Source organism: Agelaius phoeniceus, chromosome 1, assembly GCF_051311805.1.
Source record: "Agelaius phoeniceus isolate bAgePho1 chromosome 1, bAgePho1.hap1, whole genome shotgun sequence".
NCBI classification, from domain to species: domain Eukaryota; kingdom Metazoa; phylum Chordata; class Aves; order Passeriformes; family Icteridae; genus Agelaius; species Agelaius phoeniceus.
This window is the reverse complement of record NC_135265.1, coordinates 24051671-24064652: the sequence shown is the minus strand read 5'-3', so window position 1 is coordinate 24064652 and position 12982 is coordinate 24051671. Positions and strand designations below refer to the sequence as shown.

The 12982-nt window shown below is 38.9% G+C and overlaps 1 protein-coding gene across 4 annotated transcripts in view; it reads left to right on the top strand.

Moving 5' to 3' along the window:
- CDK6 (cyclin dependent kinase 6) overlaps positions 1-12982 on the top strand; it is a 130588-nt gene that overhangs the window by 45979 nt on the left and 71627 nt on the right. For all 4 annotated transcript variants that reach the window (XM_054637663.2, XM_077174915.1, XM_077174909.1 and 1 more), the window contains exon 4: positions 11841-12008. In XM_054637663.2, the coding sequence (XP_054493638.1) occupies positions 11841-12008 (168 nt within the window). The remainder of the gene's footprint in view (positions 1-11840; positions 12009-12982) is intronic.

The window sequence follows — 12982 nt, the reverse complement described above, 5'->3', positions numbered from 1 at the left end:
TCAGGTTTTTCTTTGAAACCTATTTTTTCCTGTGAATTGTATAAAAAGCAAATCTTCCCTCTTCTGTATATCTTTGATTTTCTTCAAGCTTGTTGAGCCTTTATAACTGAAAGCAAAATCTAGTTCTTTGGAGTATTTAACAAACATTAACTAGTTAATCTTTGCAACACTCATGAATTAGTTAACCATTATCCCTAAATTTATAATACAGAGCAAAAGAGGCAGCAAAGTTAAATGTAGTCCGGTGACTGGACCCCAGTGTTGAGCCATTTTACAGCACTTAGGAGCATCATGATTCTTCTGCTGTGCCAAGTACCCTATGAGCAGAAAAATACAATATTGAAGCAGCTTTTAAGAAGTACACAGTTGAGCTTTATTTATTATACATTCCCTGGAGAGATTAGGAAGGGAATGTCTTCTTACTGTCCTCTGTGTCTGCATCTTTAATAAGAGCTGTTAACTATTTATTAAAAGAGCATCTAACTTTGGAGAGTAGTGATATTTTGATGCCTGGTGTCATGCTGACATTTTTGTCTCAGTGAAGGTTGGTTACGTCTCTCTGAAGGTGCTGTTGGTTCCAGCGACTGGGGGAGAAAATGGGAATAATAAAAAGCAGTGGGATCAGCTTAGGTCTTTGAAAATTGATGGGTAGAGTCCCAGTAACTTCACTGGACTTCATTGTGCCTAATACAAAGCCATCTTTTTCTTCAGCGTGCAAGTGCTATTCATGACTGTGCTGAATTCCTCAAAGTTTCTATGATAGAAGCTCTCAAATTTAGGTCCAAACTCTACAGTAACCTTAATTTCTAATCCAAGAAAGTGACTCTGCTGTCCAGCCACCTCCTTTTACAGTGCCTTGAGCCTGATGTATGTCTATAAGCCACAGATATATTTCCTTATGTATCAGGAAATCTCCGGATCAGGACTGTGTCATAATAAGTTTAAACAAACAAAAATTGCTTGAATGAGTTTATAACTGTGAAAGAGCCGTAGGAGTTAAGTGACTAAGTCTTACTGATTTTAAATTACAGTTGTGTTCCCAATCCCTAGGATCCTATTGACTGCTCTTTTCTCAGTTTTAAAAAAAAGCATAACTTGTTTTCTTGTTGCCATCAGGTGTTTCGGTAACAGCCTATGCCCTTTCAGTGGCTACTGTTTAAAAAGGCAACTGAAGAGAGAAGTTAAAGGAACAATCTTGAGCCTTTTGTGTCTAGCCAAGGATCTGACAGTTTTCAAAAAAAGTCTGGGTTGAAAGGTACAAAGCTGCCTTGGGTGTATGAGATCTGATCATCCAAATCCCTTGGAATGCTTCTAAAGGCTCATCCTTTGTTGTTTTGTATCAGCGTATAAACAAGTCAGTATAAACACTGCAGACAGATTCAATGAGACTTTCTTTAGAAATGTCAGTAATGTTGCCAAGGTGTTGATAGACCATTAGGAAGAGTAGTCTGTCATAAATCTCTGTATATTTACATGATTTGAGTTCTCCTTTGGACCAAAATCCATGTGGTCTGAGCTGTTTGCACATGATTTTGAGCACATCAAGATGTTAGTCTTTGTTCTGAGGTCAGTCCTTCTTGCACTTAGGCAACAGCATAGGCCATCATCTTCCAGGGTCTTCTGCATTATTTCTAATGTTAGCTTAAGTTAACAGTCCCTAATATAAATGTACAGATCTACTCTTCTGAGATGTTTCACCACCTAAGTCCGAAGCTGCTTGTAAAGCATTCTTGATGTATGTGCACAGCGTTGTTTCAGCTTTCTAATCACTGACCAGCTGGCTTGTTAGTGAATAGAGCTGTGGGCCCCTTGCCACATTTCATGTGAGGTCTTGGCTGGGTGGCCAAGCAGGCAGCCTGCAGCCAGTGTCAAAGCAATTCAAGAGGTATTGGCACAGCAGTGTCCCCATTAATTTCTGCTTGTCACATGCTGTCATGCAAGTTACACCAGAGAGGAAATGACCGTTATAAAAAAAGTACGCTTGTGGCACTTGGTCCCCTCCAGACGTTATCCCCGAGGTTAAACAAGTGGATACAATTAGCTGCTGTCCACAGACAGCTGCAGGGAAGGAGAAGGCGAGATCTGGGCCCCACAGCAACGTGTCCTTCCTGTTAGCGAGGAGTGTTGTCTGTCAGCATATGCCATGTTATGACTCTTCCTGGAGTTTGGGGAAATTAGGAAGAGCTGTTATGGCCAATGGCATCAGGAGAGTGCTGGTAAAGAGCTCTAGTGCTGCTGGAGCAGCATTCTTCTTAGAGAAGAGGGTTTGTTTGTTGATACCTTTCCTCATAAGGACTGGTGTAAGAGGCACAGGAGGACCATCAACTCATCAGTGATTGATAATTTACTGTAGTTTGTAGGTTGTGGCAGAGTGTGGCAGTGATTTCTGTGTGCTCCTCCCCGAAGCATACTGAAGTGTTTAAGGGAGTCATGTCCAGCTTTGTGGATGGTTGGAGTGGACTCATTGTCTGATTGCATCAGGAGAGCTTCCACAAGGATTGCAAGTGGTGATGTCCCAAAATACAAATGGGTAGTAATGCAGAAACAAAGATTCTGAAGAGGAAGGGGCAATGATAGCCCACAATGAGAAAAGGAAATATGTACAATTAGGAGCAATTTCAAATCTGTTTTTAAAAACTGAAAGTACTAAGGTGATAGAGATAGGGGTGCTATCACAGTGCTCCAGAACACAATGCTCCAGAACAGATTGATTTAGTCAAGCTAAAGTCTGGATTTTATCTCAGAAGAAAGAGGCTCACAGCATCAGCTGAAGGAAAAATGTGACTTACCCTGTTGAGAAACATAATTAAGGAAACTGTAATTATATGGAAAGTGTGCTCCAGAATTCAAACTGCAGTGTGACCTGCTGTGATGCTTATATACCAAATTTGTGCTGGTGTCATTCCATAGATGTGCTAGAAGATCTTCACAGCCAATGCATACAAATCACAGGTGCTGTTTCAAGTCATTTGTATGGAACTTTACCAACTGGGTGAGGCAGTAAAGAATTTGGAGGATTTCGTGCTACATTTTAGTTCTCATCTCTTTTTCAGATTGTATGAGAAATAAAAGAACAGAGTAGTAACAACTTGTCAAACCAGGAAGCTCTGTGAGAAACTGCTGTTTCCAGTTCAGTTATAAAAAGCTTGTAATAAAAGAAAGGAAGTTTCCCAGAAGGTATTTGGGGATGTCTAAAACTGTGATATCATCATCCAAAGATACAAGAAAGAAACATGAGTGTTTTGCTTATCTAGGCTCAGATCCATAAAATCTGTTAAAAGCTGTGTGTTTTTTCTGCAGGGCACAAAGAGTTGAAGGGTTTGAGCACTGAAAAAGACTGTTAATCACAAAGTTACATTTACCTGCTGTAAAATTTTCCCATACGGGACAAGTCTTGCTAACAGTGCCAATTTCTGTCAGAATGTTAAAACAAACTTCCCCTCTGTTCAATTCTCATGTATTTTATCTGACAAATACCAGTAGCCACATGGAAATGCTGTGTATTTCATTTGCATATCTGGTAATTCCACTTTGACAGGAATTTTTGGTACACTGAATGACTGAACATAAGTAGAACAATAATTATGTAGGTTTCTTTTCAGTCATGCATGTTCTTCTCATCAAATATGAAAAATAGCCGATGAAAAAGTATAACTTGAAGGATCTAGATTGCAAACTGACTTGGCAGGTGTTGAACTATAAAGTTAGAAATTGATGTGGAAGGACTTACATTAACTTAAATAAAATGCATCCATGTGTGTGCCCCAGCATGTGTATGTACATACATCCCCCAGAGATGTTAAGTAGACATGTTATGTACTGAATTTGGTCTTTGAATCACAGCTACTGAGATCAACATGGGAATCTATCAGCATTAGGGTTCTGGTAAAACAGACATGTGCTTAGATTGAAACTTTTACCAGCCATAAAATATGAATCCAGGTGCTTAAATTAAGGAGGGTAAACAGAAGGTTACTCAGAGCAGTTCCTTCAACACAGTCAGGTGCATCCATTGTCATAGTCCAGTCCTACTTATGTTGCCTTTGTTGCTGCTGCTGAGCTCTAGTGTTTGAGGAGTGTTTGGAGCACTCCAAAATATGTTTGGTCAGTTTCTTCTGTGGCAGTTCTTTTCTACCTCAGAAGGAACAGTTGGCAAGTTTAAGCAAAGGCACTAGGAACATGTTAAGCCTGCTGTGGTGGCTGTGGGTTGACTTCAGTCTATGTATAGGTGCACAACAAGGGAAAACAGTATACTGAAAGCTATGATATACATTCATGGAATTCAGTCATAAGCTTACAGCAATGCAGTAGCGTCAGCGAGCCTCAAAGCTTTTCAAGTACTACTGTGGACGTTTGTAATTCAGTTAAAATTTTGCATTTTTCCTGAATCTTGTGCACAGATGCAGTACTTTTGATTGGGACTGACAGATAATGATCATAATATACAGGCAGGTCTGTGCATAATAGTGACATTTGCTATTTTTACTAGGCTGGCTCTGAACTACCTGATCAATTATTGTATTTCAAAGTAATTTATTTAGGACTTTCTAATCTTGATTACGTTGCTACTTCCAATAGCAACAAAAGCAGTCTTCTATAGACTCCACTCCTTCAGGTATTTTATCTTTTGAATTGCTGCACAAATAATTCTAGCCATTAAAAAAACCAAACACAGAAAACCAACAAAACACAAAACCAAACAACACAACTATATTCATTTCAGTGTTTATTGCAGTGGACTACTATAGATAGCATTGTCTTCAATGGGATTATTCAAAACATGATAATGTGTGTATACATACATGCATACTTTTGTGAGTGTGCATGTCTGTAGGGTTCTTCATCCTAACAACTGGATAATCCAAAATCCCTTCATAAGCTGTGCTTGCTTTCTTACAAAAGCAGTTTAAAATAGATTAGGGGCTGATAATCGGAATATATTTTAACATATCTTTTAATCTACTCTCAAGTGCAATAAAGTACCTTTTATATGATTAAAATAGTTTTACAATTCAAAAATAATTACACAAGTATTTTACTTCATGTTTAAAAATATATGTAACTTAATTATTTTTCAACAAATTACTTACCTTTAGGGTATCAGCATAGAAAACACAACCAATTATTAAACCAATTCCTTGCATGTGCTTATCAGACATTAATAATGCATTAAATAAATTGAGAGTATCTTTCTCTGCACAGTATTTTACTCTATGAACAGAAAATGAATATGTTATCTTGTATAGTAAGGTTGATTAATAGGGCGAAGTGAATAGATCATTTGGATTTATTGTTCTCTTATCAAAACAGTAAACATATTTAAATTGAACATGCTGTGAAGTTCACATTCTCTTGGTACTTCCTAGTTAATTGACAGGAGTATCACAGCAGTCTTCTCATCTGAGGAATGACCCTTACCCTGTGAATACTTTTATGGAAAGCAATAGGATTACTCTGAGATAAGTAGTTACCCAGTGTAAGGAACATGAAGAGCTCTGTATCCCATATATATTTGGTTGGCTCATGGTTGAGTCCTGAGAAGCTATGATGTGGCTAGGAGAAGGAAAAGACAGCCTCTTCATCCCCTTTCTGAATGCCCTGCAGGGAACAGATCAGAATAGCTTTCTTCTGAGAAAAGGAGCAGGGCATGAGGGCAGGGATCTGTCTGCCTCTTACTGAGCCCCAGCCACTGCATTGAGCCAGCTGCATGGAGAAGAGTCTCCTGCAGCTCCACAGACAGTGGCAAATTGCATCTGCCCCCACCATCACAGCCATGGCATTCTAGATAGGTTGATGTGATGGGTTCCCAGCCCAGTGTGAGGACAAAAATTAAAAAAGAGAATCACTGCATTTAACAGGGAATCACTACATTATTGCTAATGCCTTTGGGATTCAGTGTAACAACATTAATCATGTCCTTTGCTATTCATGTATCTGTACTGTGTAATTCCTCAGGAATGCCATTGTTTTTTTGGCATTAATTAATGTTGACTGTTTGTTACAAAGTATCACCATAGAAGGGCTGTAATTATTCTGCTTCAAAAATAGGCTTCAGAGAATGGGACAGCTCTTTAAACTTTCATTCCAGCATGTGTAAAATCACCCTTTAAATTGGAAGCAATTCAGTGATTGGGGATTCTGTATAACTGAATAGGATATGAAAGAAGCCTCGTCTTCTCCCCTTCTGCTCTGAGGAGGTCCTATTCCAGTGAGAGGCAGTGAGCCTTTTAATGAAACTACCTTGACTGATTCATCACAAATTGCTGTCTAAAACTCATCCCCTTGTTTACGCTTGTGGTTGTCTTTTGCGCAAACACTCCTACAGGAAATGTTCAGGATGAGTATTCCAACACCTGCCATGTAAAATAGGGACATTCCATTCTGCTCAGCAAAAAGAAAAACGAGTTGCAGATAGACAGAAACTTTGGGTGAAGGATGCAACTTGTGAAGGTGCATGAGATACTCCACGGAAGAGTAGGAGAAGCGTTAGGAGATGCCAAAGGATTGTTGTGCTTTACAAAATATTAGCATAGAAATAGAGCAGAAAGAGGAAAACAGGCAGGTTAAAAAAAAAACCAAAAATGTATAAAACCTGTGTGTTAGTACAAATTTAGGGTCTATTGTAGTTTGCAAGGCTCTGTACTGTGTTATTTTTATTTGATGACACAACTGAGTATATTTGTGGCTTCCACTGAATTACTCTCTATGGTATTAGGAACTCCTATCACTCTAATGAGGGGCAACCTGCTTAAAGGTTTTTCTTTCTTCACATTGTAGCCAGTGGAGGAAAAGCATGAGCTTCACAGAACGAGCAGCCAGTCATAAGTGTATGTTACCTCAGGGTGCATGTATTCTCTGAAGATATATTACTCTTGGTGTTTTCCTTCAGGTTGCATCTCACTTTGTTCCCCTTTACCAAGACAAAACCTAGCATCCGTACTTCACCAGGGTGGGGAGTTAGCCTTTTCCAGCAGTCAAACTCCCATCCAGGCACTCACTGACTTCTTCCATCTCAGCTATGGAAAGTAGAGAGCAACAAGGAGCACGAAAACTCATAGGCTGGGATAAGAGAGAAGGTACCAAGTACCATCATGGGCAAAATGATTTATCCTGGGGAAAATCAACTTAGTCTAATGCCAGTCAAGGTAGATACTTGCTAGTTCAAGTGGTGGGCAAAAAAAGAACAGGTATTCAAGTAATACCTCTTCATGCCTTTCTCCAGCCTATACATCACTTCTGAATCTTCCCAGCCCAAGAATCACAGGAGCAGCTTCTGTGTCCTGCTCCTTCCTCCTCACTCTTTGTGCCTGCTGTGCCCTAGGTCATCTCCACAGGCTGCAGTTCCCTCAGGAGCATCTGCCATGTGGATAACTGCTCCACCCTGGACTGCTTTCTCTTTCTCCTCTCACTTCTCTTCCTCCTCTCTCACCTTGATTTTTCCTGTGCAGTTTCTCACTCCCTTTGTTCTCTTCTCTTCCCCTGCAGCCTTTTCTGCCCTTGAACCTATCTTCATGGAGGCGCCACGGTCCTGGCTGGGTCCGTCGGAGCTGGCTGGAGCTGAGCGTGTCTGGCAGGGCACAGCCCCTGGTGTCCCCTGGCTGAGCCCCTCCAGTCCTGGCTGCTGGTCCTAGGCACTGACACTGAGACCAGCTCCATGGTTTCTTTTGTCTTTGAGTAGATACTTGAATGTTTTGGTTGACAGCCATGCCATCCTCTTTTGAGTTAGCCAGGCAGAGTCCTCCAGAGAATCTTGGCAGGTCTTAAACAAGCAGAAAGTTGCTGCAGATAATTAACAGGTGTTTTTCTTGGGAGTCAAGATGTTGGGTGACTCTTAAAGGATCAGAGTGGTATTTGAAAGCCAATAGCTTGGAAGGGATTTATGAATCAGATGCTGAAGAGGTTTAAGAGGGGTCAGTGAAGCATAGAGTCAAGAGAGGGGCTAGGACAAGGTGGAGATGAAAATGTATAGGAAATCAGGGCTTTCTGTTCCTGCTGCCTGAGTCAGGAAACATGAGCCATGAGTACTGCCTTTGGCAGAGGCAGCAGAAGCAGCTGCTCAGCCTAGCCCAAGCACAGCCCCATCATCACTGATGACACAGGAAGAGTATGCAGGATATTTTTCTGAGTATTATTGAGATTCATGACATAATACGGTGTAGATTGAAAAGTTCATCAGAATTTGGTCCTGGCATTCAGAGCTGATAAATTCAGTAAATGTCAGACTAAGCAATCATCATCAATACCTTATATGGTGGAACAAGCAGAGATGCAGCATTTCCATAACAAATTTCACTCCTGTTTTCATTATGAGACTTTTAAAAAATTAAAAATACATATTTTCCTCTAAAGAAGTTGTACATGTTCATTGCATCCCAAAACAGTTTACAATTTTCAGTTTTCAGTTGAGTTACAGGTGAATATTTTAAATTTGCACATAGATGGCATTGAAAATGTAACCTGAAAAAGAAAAAAAAAATAAACCTGTGATTGTCTGAAAGTAATTGCAGTGGGATAATACGTGCATGTATCTTCAACTTGAGCAACAGCTAACTATCATAGGTTTTGTGATGGCAGAAATCTCTAATCTGAATCAACAGGCACATTCTGTGTCTTTGTTTGCAAACATACAATATCCAAAGATACTGATAAACATCAGTAGAGGTTTGCTCATGACTCATTAGAGCTTGTTCCTTCTATCTCTTAAGACACACAGGTTTTTGTTTGTTGCATAGAATTGATTGTTTTTCAATTAGCTTTTGAAATATAATTGTCCCTGTAATTCCAAAGTGTGGTATGCCTATCTACCACAGAAAATTTCTCAGGGAAAAACAGACATGGAAGAAAATAATCCTTGAGGCACATGAAGACTCTCCTGCAGTTATTTCTAGAACTTGGTAATTGAGATAATACTGGGTATTCGTCACTAATAAAAATGGATGCATTTCCGTTAGATGAGTGAAATTATCCTGATTTAATTAGGTAGTGATCTGGCTTGTGCATGTTTACAGCCTTTATCCAATTTGCTAGCAAAGGTTAGTATCTTCTGATATTAGTTACAGTGTCAAAGAAAGCACAGATCCCAGCCCCTGCCTTATGTTTCTTGCAAGTGGCTGACCAAGTGAATGAAATCATTTTTCAAAAGCAAGGCCTGATGGTTTTTGACTGGGTTTGCGTGCATCACAAAATTTTAAGCTGCTGCATTTGTTATTCTTTATTTAAAGTTCATAATAATAAGCCTATGTTGGGATTTTGGCTTCTGCTCTAACTTGCTGAGTGTTTAAAAACAGGGAATCACAAATAGCAAACAGTCTTTCTACATCCAAGTGCCTCTTTTTACACACACAAGCCTTTGACTTGTTCTTCCAGATAATTTTGAACCGAAATCTGTTAATACTGATCATAGAAAGTAATGGGTGTAATCAACAGTCCAACCTGAATACTGGAAAACAGTTTCTATGTACTAACCCTGAATTTCCTGGAAGAGGAGATATGGCACTTTTTTCCCTCCAGTTGCTCTTCTTCTTTCTAACACCTTTTAAATTTACACTTTCCCAGTTCACTTTTCTGCAGCATATTTTATTTTTTGTGTGTGAAGAGAACTTCTGTAAATGATATTCATTTTTTGAGTCCTATGAGTAGAGAGGAAGATATACCAGTTTCCATTTTCAAATATTTTCTTTTTTTACCTGTGGCTGGAAGAAAACTCTGAATTTAGAACCTGAAGACATTGCTTGAATCTTGAAATGAGCAGAGCAGAATTTTGTTATGCTGAGCTTGAGGAAGAAAGTTGAAACAAAACCAGCATCAGTTGTTGGAAAAAATACTCTTGATATGTTTGGTAACTGCCTGAATGAGTTTACAAATGAATAGGATACATAAAAGTCACCAGAAAGGGACTTGCCAGGGTCTACTGACTAATACTTCAGTTATTTAAATAATTTTCTTATTTGATACTATGTCAACATGGAATAAAAAAGAAAAAAATTGGCCCAAATTCAGTGAAACAACTAAGTTCATATTTAAAATAACCATATGCCTAAATGTTGTTGGCATGTTCTTCGTGTCTGCAAGACTGATCCAAAGACTTTTGGTATTTGGTAAAAAAATGGCACAGAGTGACCAGATATTACATACATTAATTCTGCTGATGACTGAAACCTGCAGAGTTGTAGCCCAAGTTCTTACAAATTTCTGAACTGCAAAAAAACCTGTATAAATACAGGAGATTTCAGTATAGTTTGTATATTTCTTTTACAGTCCAAACCCTATTATACCAGTTGCCAAAATTATCTATTCCCAGTTTTTTTCTGGGGAAGCAAAGGAAATAAAAGGCATCAGCTAGCAGGAAGTGGAGTTCACCGCCTTCCTTCAGAGGTGATCATAATTTAATACAGTCACAGCATCCATAATTTCATGGTAAAATCTCCGTAATTGGGATCTTTAAATAAAAGCTGATTGATTTATGAGCTGGCTGTATACAGAAATGGCCTTGTTTTATCAGAGGTCAGGTGAGAGCTTCCAAACTTAATATCTATACATTATGTAATATTTTCTATATAAAGGATCAGGAAACACTACAAGAAAGGAATAATTTTGTATTAAATTACTTAGCAATATCTCCAAAGCCTACCTTAAAAATGCATTCAACTTAACCAATATTATCAAGCCGAATGTTTTGAGCTATTTTTATACCCATGTTCAGATATAATTCCTTTCAGTAGTGTGCTTTGAATGTTTACTTGCAACATCCCCGAGTCCATAGAGAAGAACAAAAGCAACTGACCTCAAGTTATCCTTCCTCCCTTTTTTTTTTCATGCCATGCCCTTCTCCAAGATGATTTTGGTTGCTAACAACAGGATTGGAGGACACCCTGCTGCATGGTTTATGGAAAAGGCATATGTCACCAGCATACACAGAACTGCAGTTTCATGAGCTCAAGTCAATTGCATGCAGAAAATAAACTTCTTTCTCAATTTTTTCTTTCTTTCTTATTGCTGCATCTTCTTGTAGCTGCCTGTTCCACAAATATAATTTTCAAGTTGACAGTATCCTTTTAATTTGGAATGCAGGGGATTTCTAGTATTTGCTTTTGAGTCTGCTGGTTCATTCTTTTCACATTACTAAGATTGTCAAAACATGAGTAAGATAAAATAGTTTCTTCAGCTGTGGAAATGTCATGGAAGATTGTATCACTATAACAAAACAGAAAGAAGAATCAGAATTATGATTATTACACTGTTTTAGGGCTAAATTTTCATCTAAAGGTAATTTCTGTCCTATTCAGTAAATTCTATACAACAAGTTTTGCCAAGTGAACTTTTTCCCTCTATAACTTCAAATAAAATTAAATTTGCCATTTAAGCAGTTTTTCTGTTTGAAACAGGTCATTGTGCCTGTTAAAATGAATGATAAAAATGCACTTCACCATGGAAGGGCAGAACATAAGCTGGTGAGAATACAAAGTGGCGTGTGGTTTAAAGTTAAGAGCAAAAACTGCTATGTATTTTTCTTACTTGGACAGCATTCTTTTGAAGTTGTCCAGGGATTTAGAAATATACTTTTGATATTTTTTTAAAGTATATTGATTAATCTTTATACTGTTAATCAACCTCAGATAATTCAACTAGAAACCATACATTAACTTGATAAGGACATTGGTTTGATTCCATTCATTCTAGCAACATCCTGTCCATTTTATATTAATAGTTGGCTTTATGTCCTGTGCACGAATTTAAGTCAATGTTTATTAAATTAGTTTTTCAGATTATGACAGGGGATTTACTTGTTTGCCTGCCACCTTGTCTTGATAACTTCATATTGATTTCTTCCTTATATATAGGATATGATGCTTCAGCTGTTTCGGGGACTGGATTTTCTGCATTCCCATCGTGTGGTGCATCGGGATCTGAAACCCCAGAATATCCTTGTAACCAGCAACGGGCAGATAAAGCTAGCTGACTTTGGCCTTGCACGAATCTACAGTTTTCAGATGGCTCTTACCTCAGTGGTAAGTTTCTGAAGGCTTTTATTTTTCTGTTAGCATAGCAGTGTGAACCATGTCTACAACTGAAGTTACTTGTGTCTCTGAAAACAATTGCTTTCCAGCCAGGATTGAACTTGTGCTCATTACCTTGTAATCAGGTAATCAGTTACTGACTACTGGCTCTAATTCCATCGTGACTGATTACAGAGGGATAAGTATGTGTTAGTTTTCTGAAACTCCCATCTGTTAAACTTCTGTAGTGATACTGTCTTCCTGTGTAAATTAAGTCAGACAGGTATGGTTAAAGTTTCTGAAGTATCCATTTTGAGATAAAGCTCTTGCTGAATCCCAGGTATTTTGCCTGAAAAAAACCCACAGATACTTGTGAAAATGCCACACCATCATGCTTTGGTTTTCCACCTCTGTGAATATGCATTCAATGCTTCCTTCCATATGTACTGAATTATTCCGAATAGGGTTGTGCTGGAGGAAGCTCAAGTGGACCTGGGAGCCAAAATCACAGCTGTTTCCCAAGCCAGCTGTTAAAGAGGACCCCAGGTATCACCAGGTCTCCTTCCACTGTTGCCCATCTCCCACCAGCTCTCTTGGTTGTCCTTGGCTCAGACATGAGCTCACTTTTAGATTTAGCTTTCTCCTCCATTAATGCTGGAGAAACCCTGCCAGCTCCTTGCTTTTTGACCCCATTTCCACGCTTGCTGGCCCTGCCCCCAGAATCAGCTGCTGTAGCTTGGCACAGCATCTCTGGAGCATATTGAGGAGCTGCCATGCTGTGTGCATGTTGGGTATCTCTAGGGTTTGTTGCCTGCTCATGATTTTTTTGTTTTCTTTTTCTATTCTGAGTATCCCAACTGCCGTGACAGTAACTCTCATAATAAAGACAGAAAGGGCAGAAATGCTGGAAAGAGAAACTGAAAGGATCCACTTTGCATTTTACACCATACTGTAAAAATTACCTGGCTCATGTTGATAATAAGCAA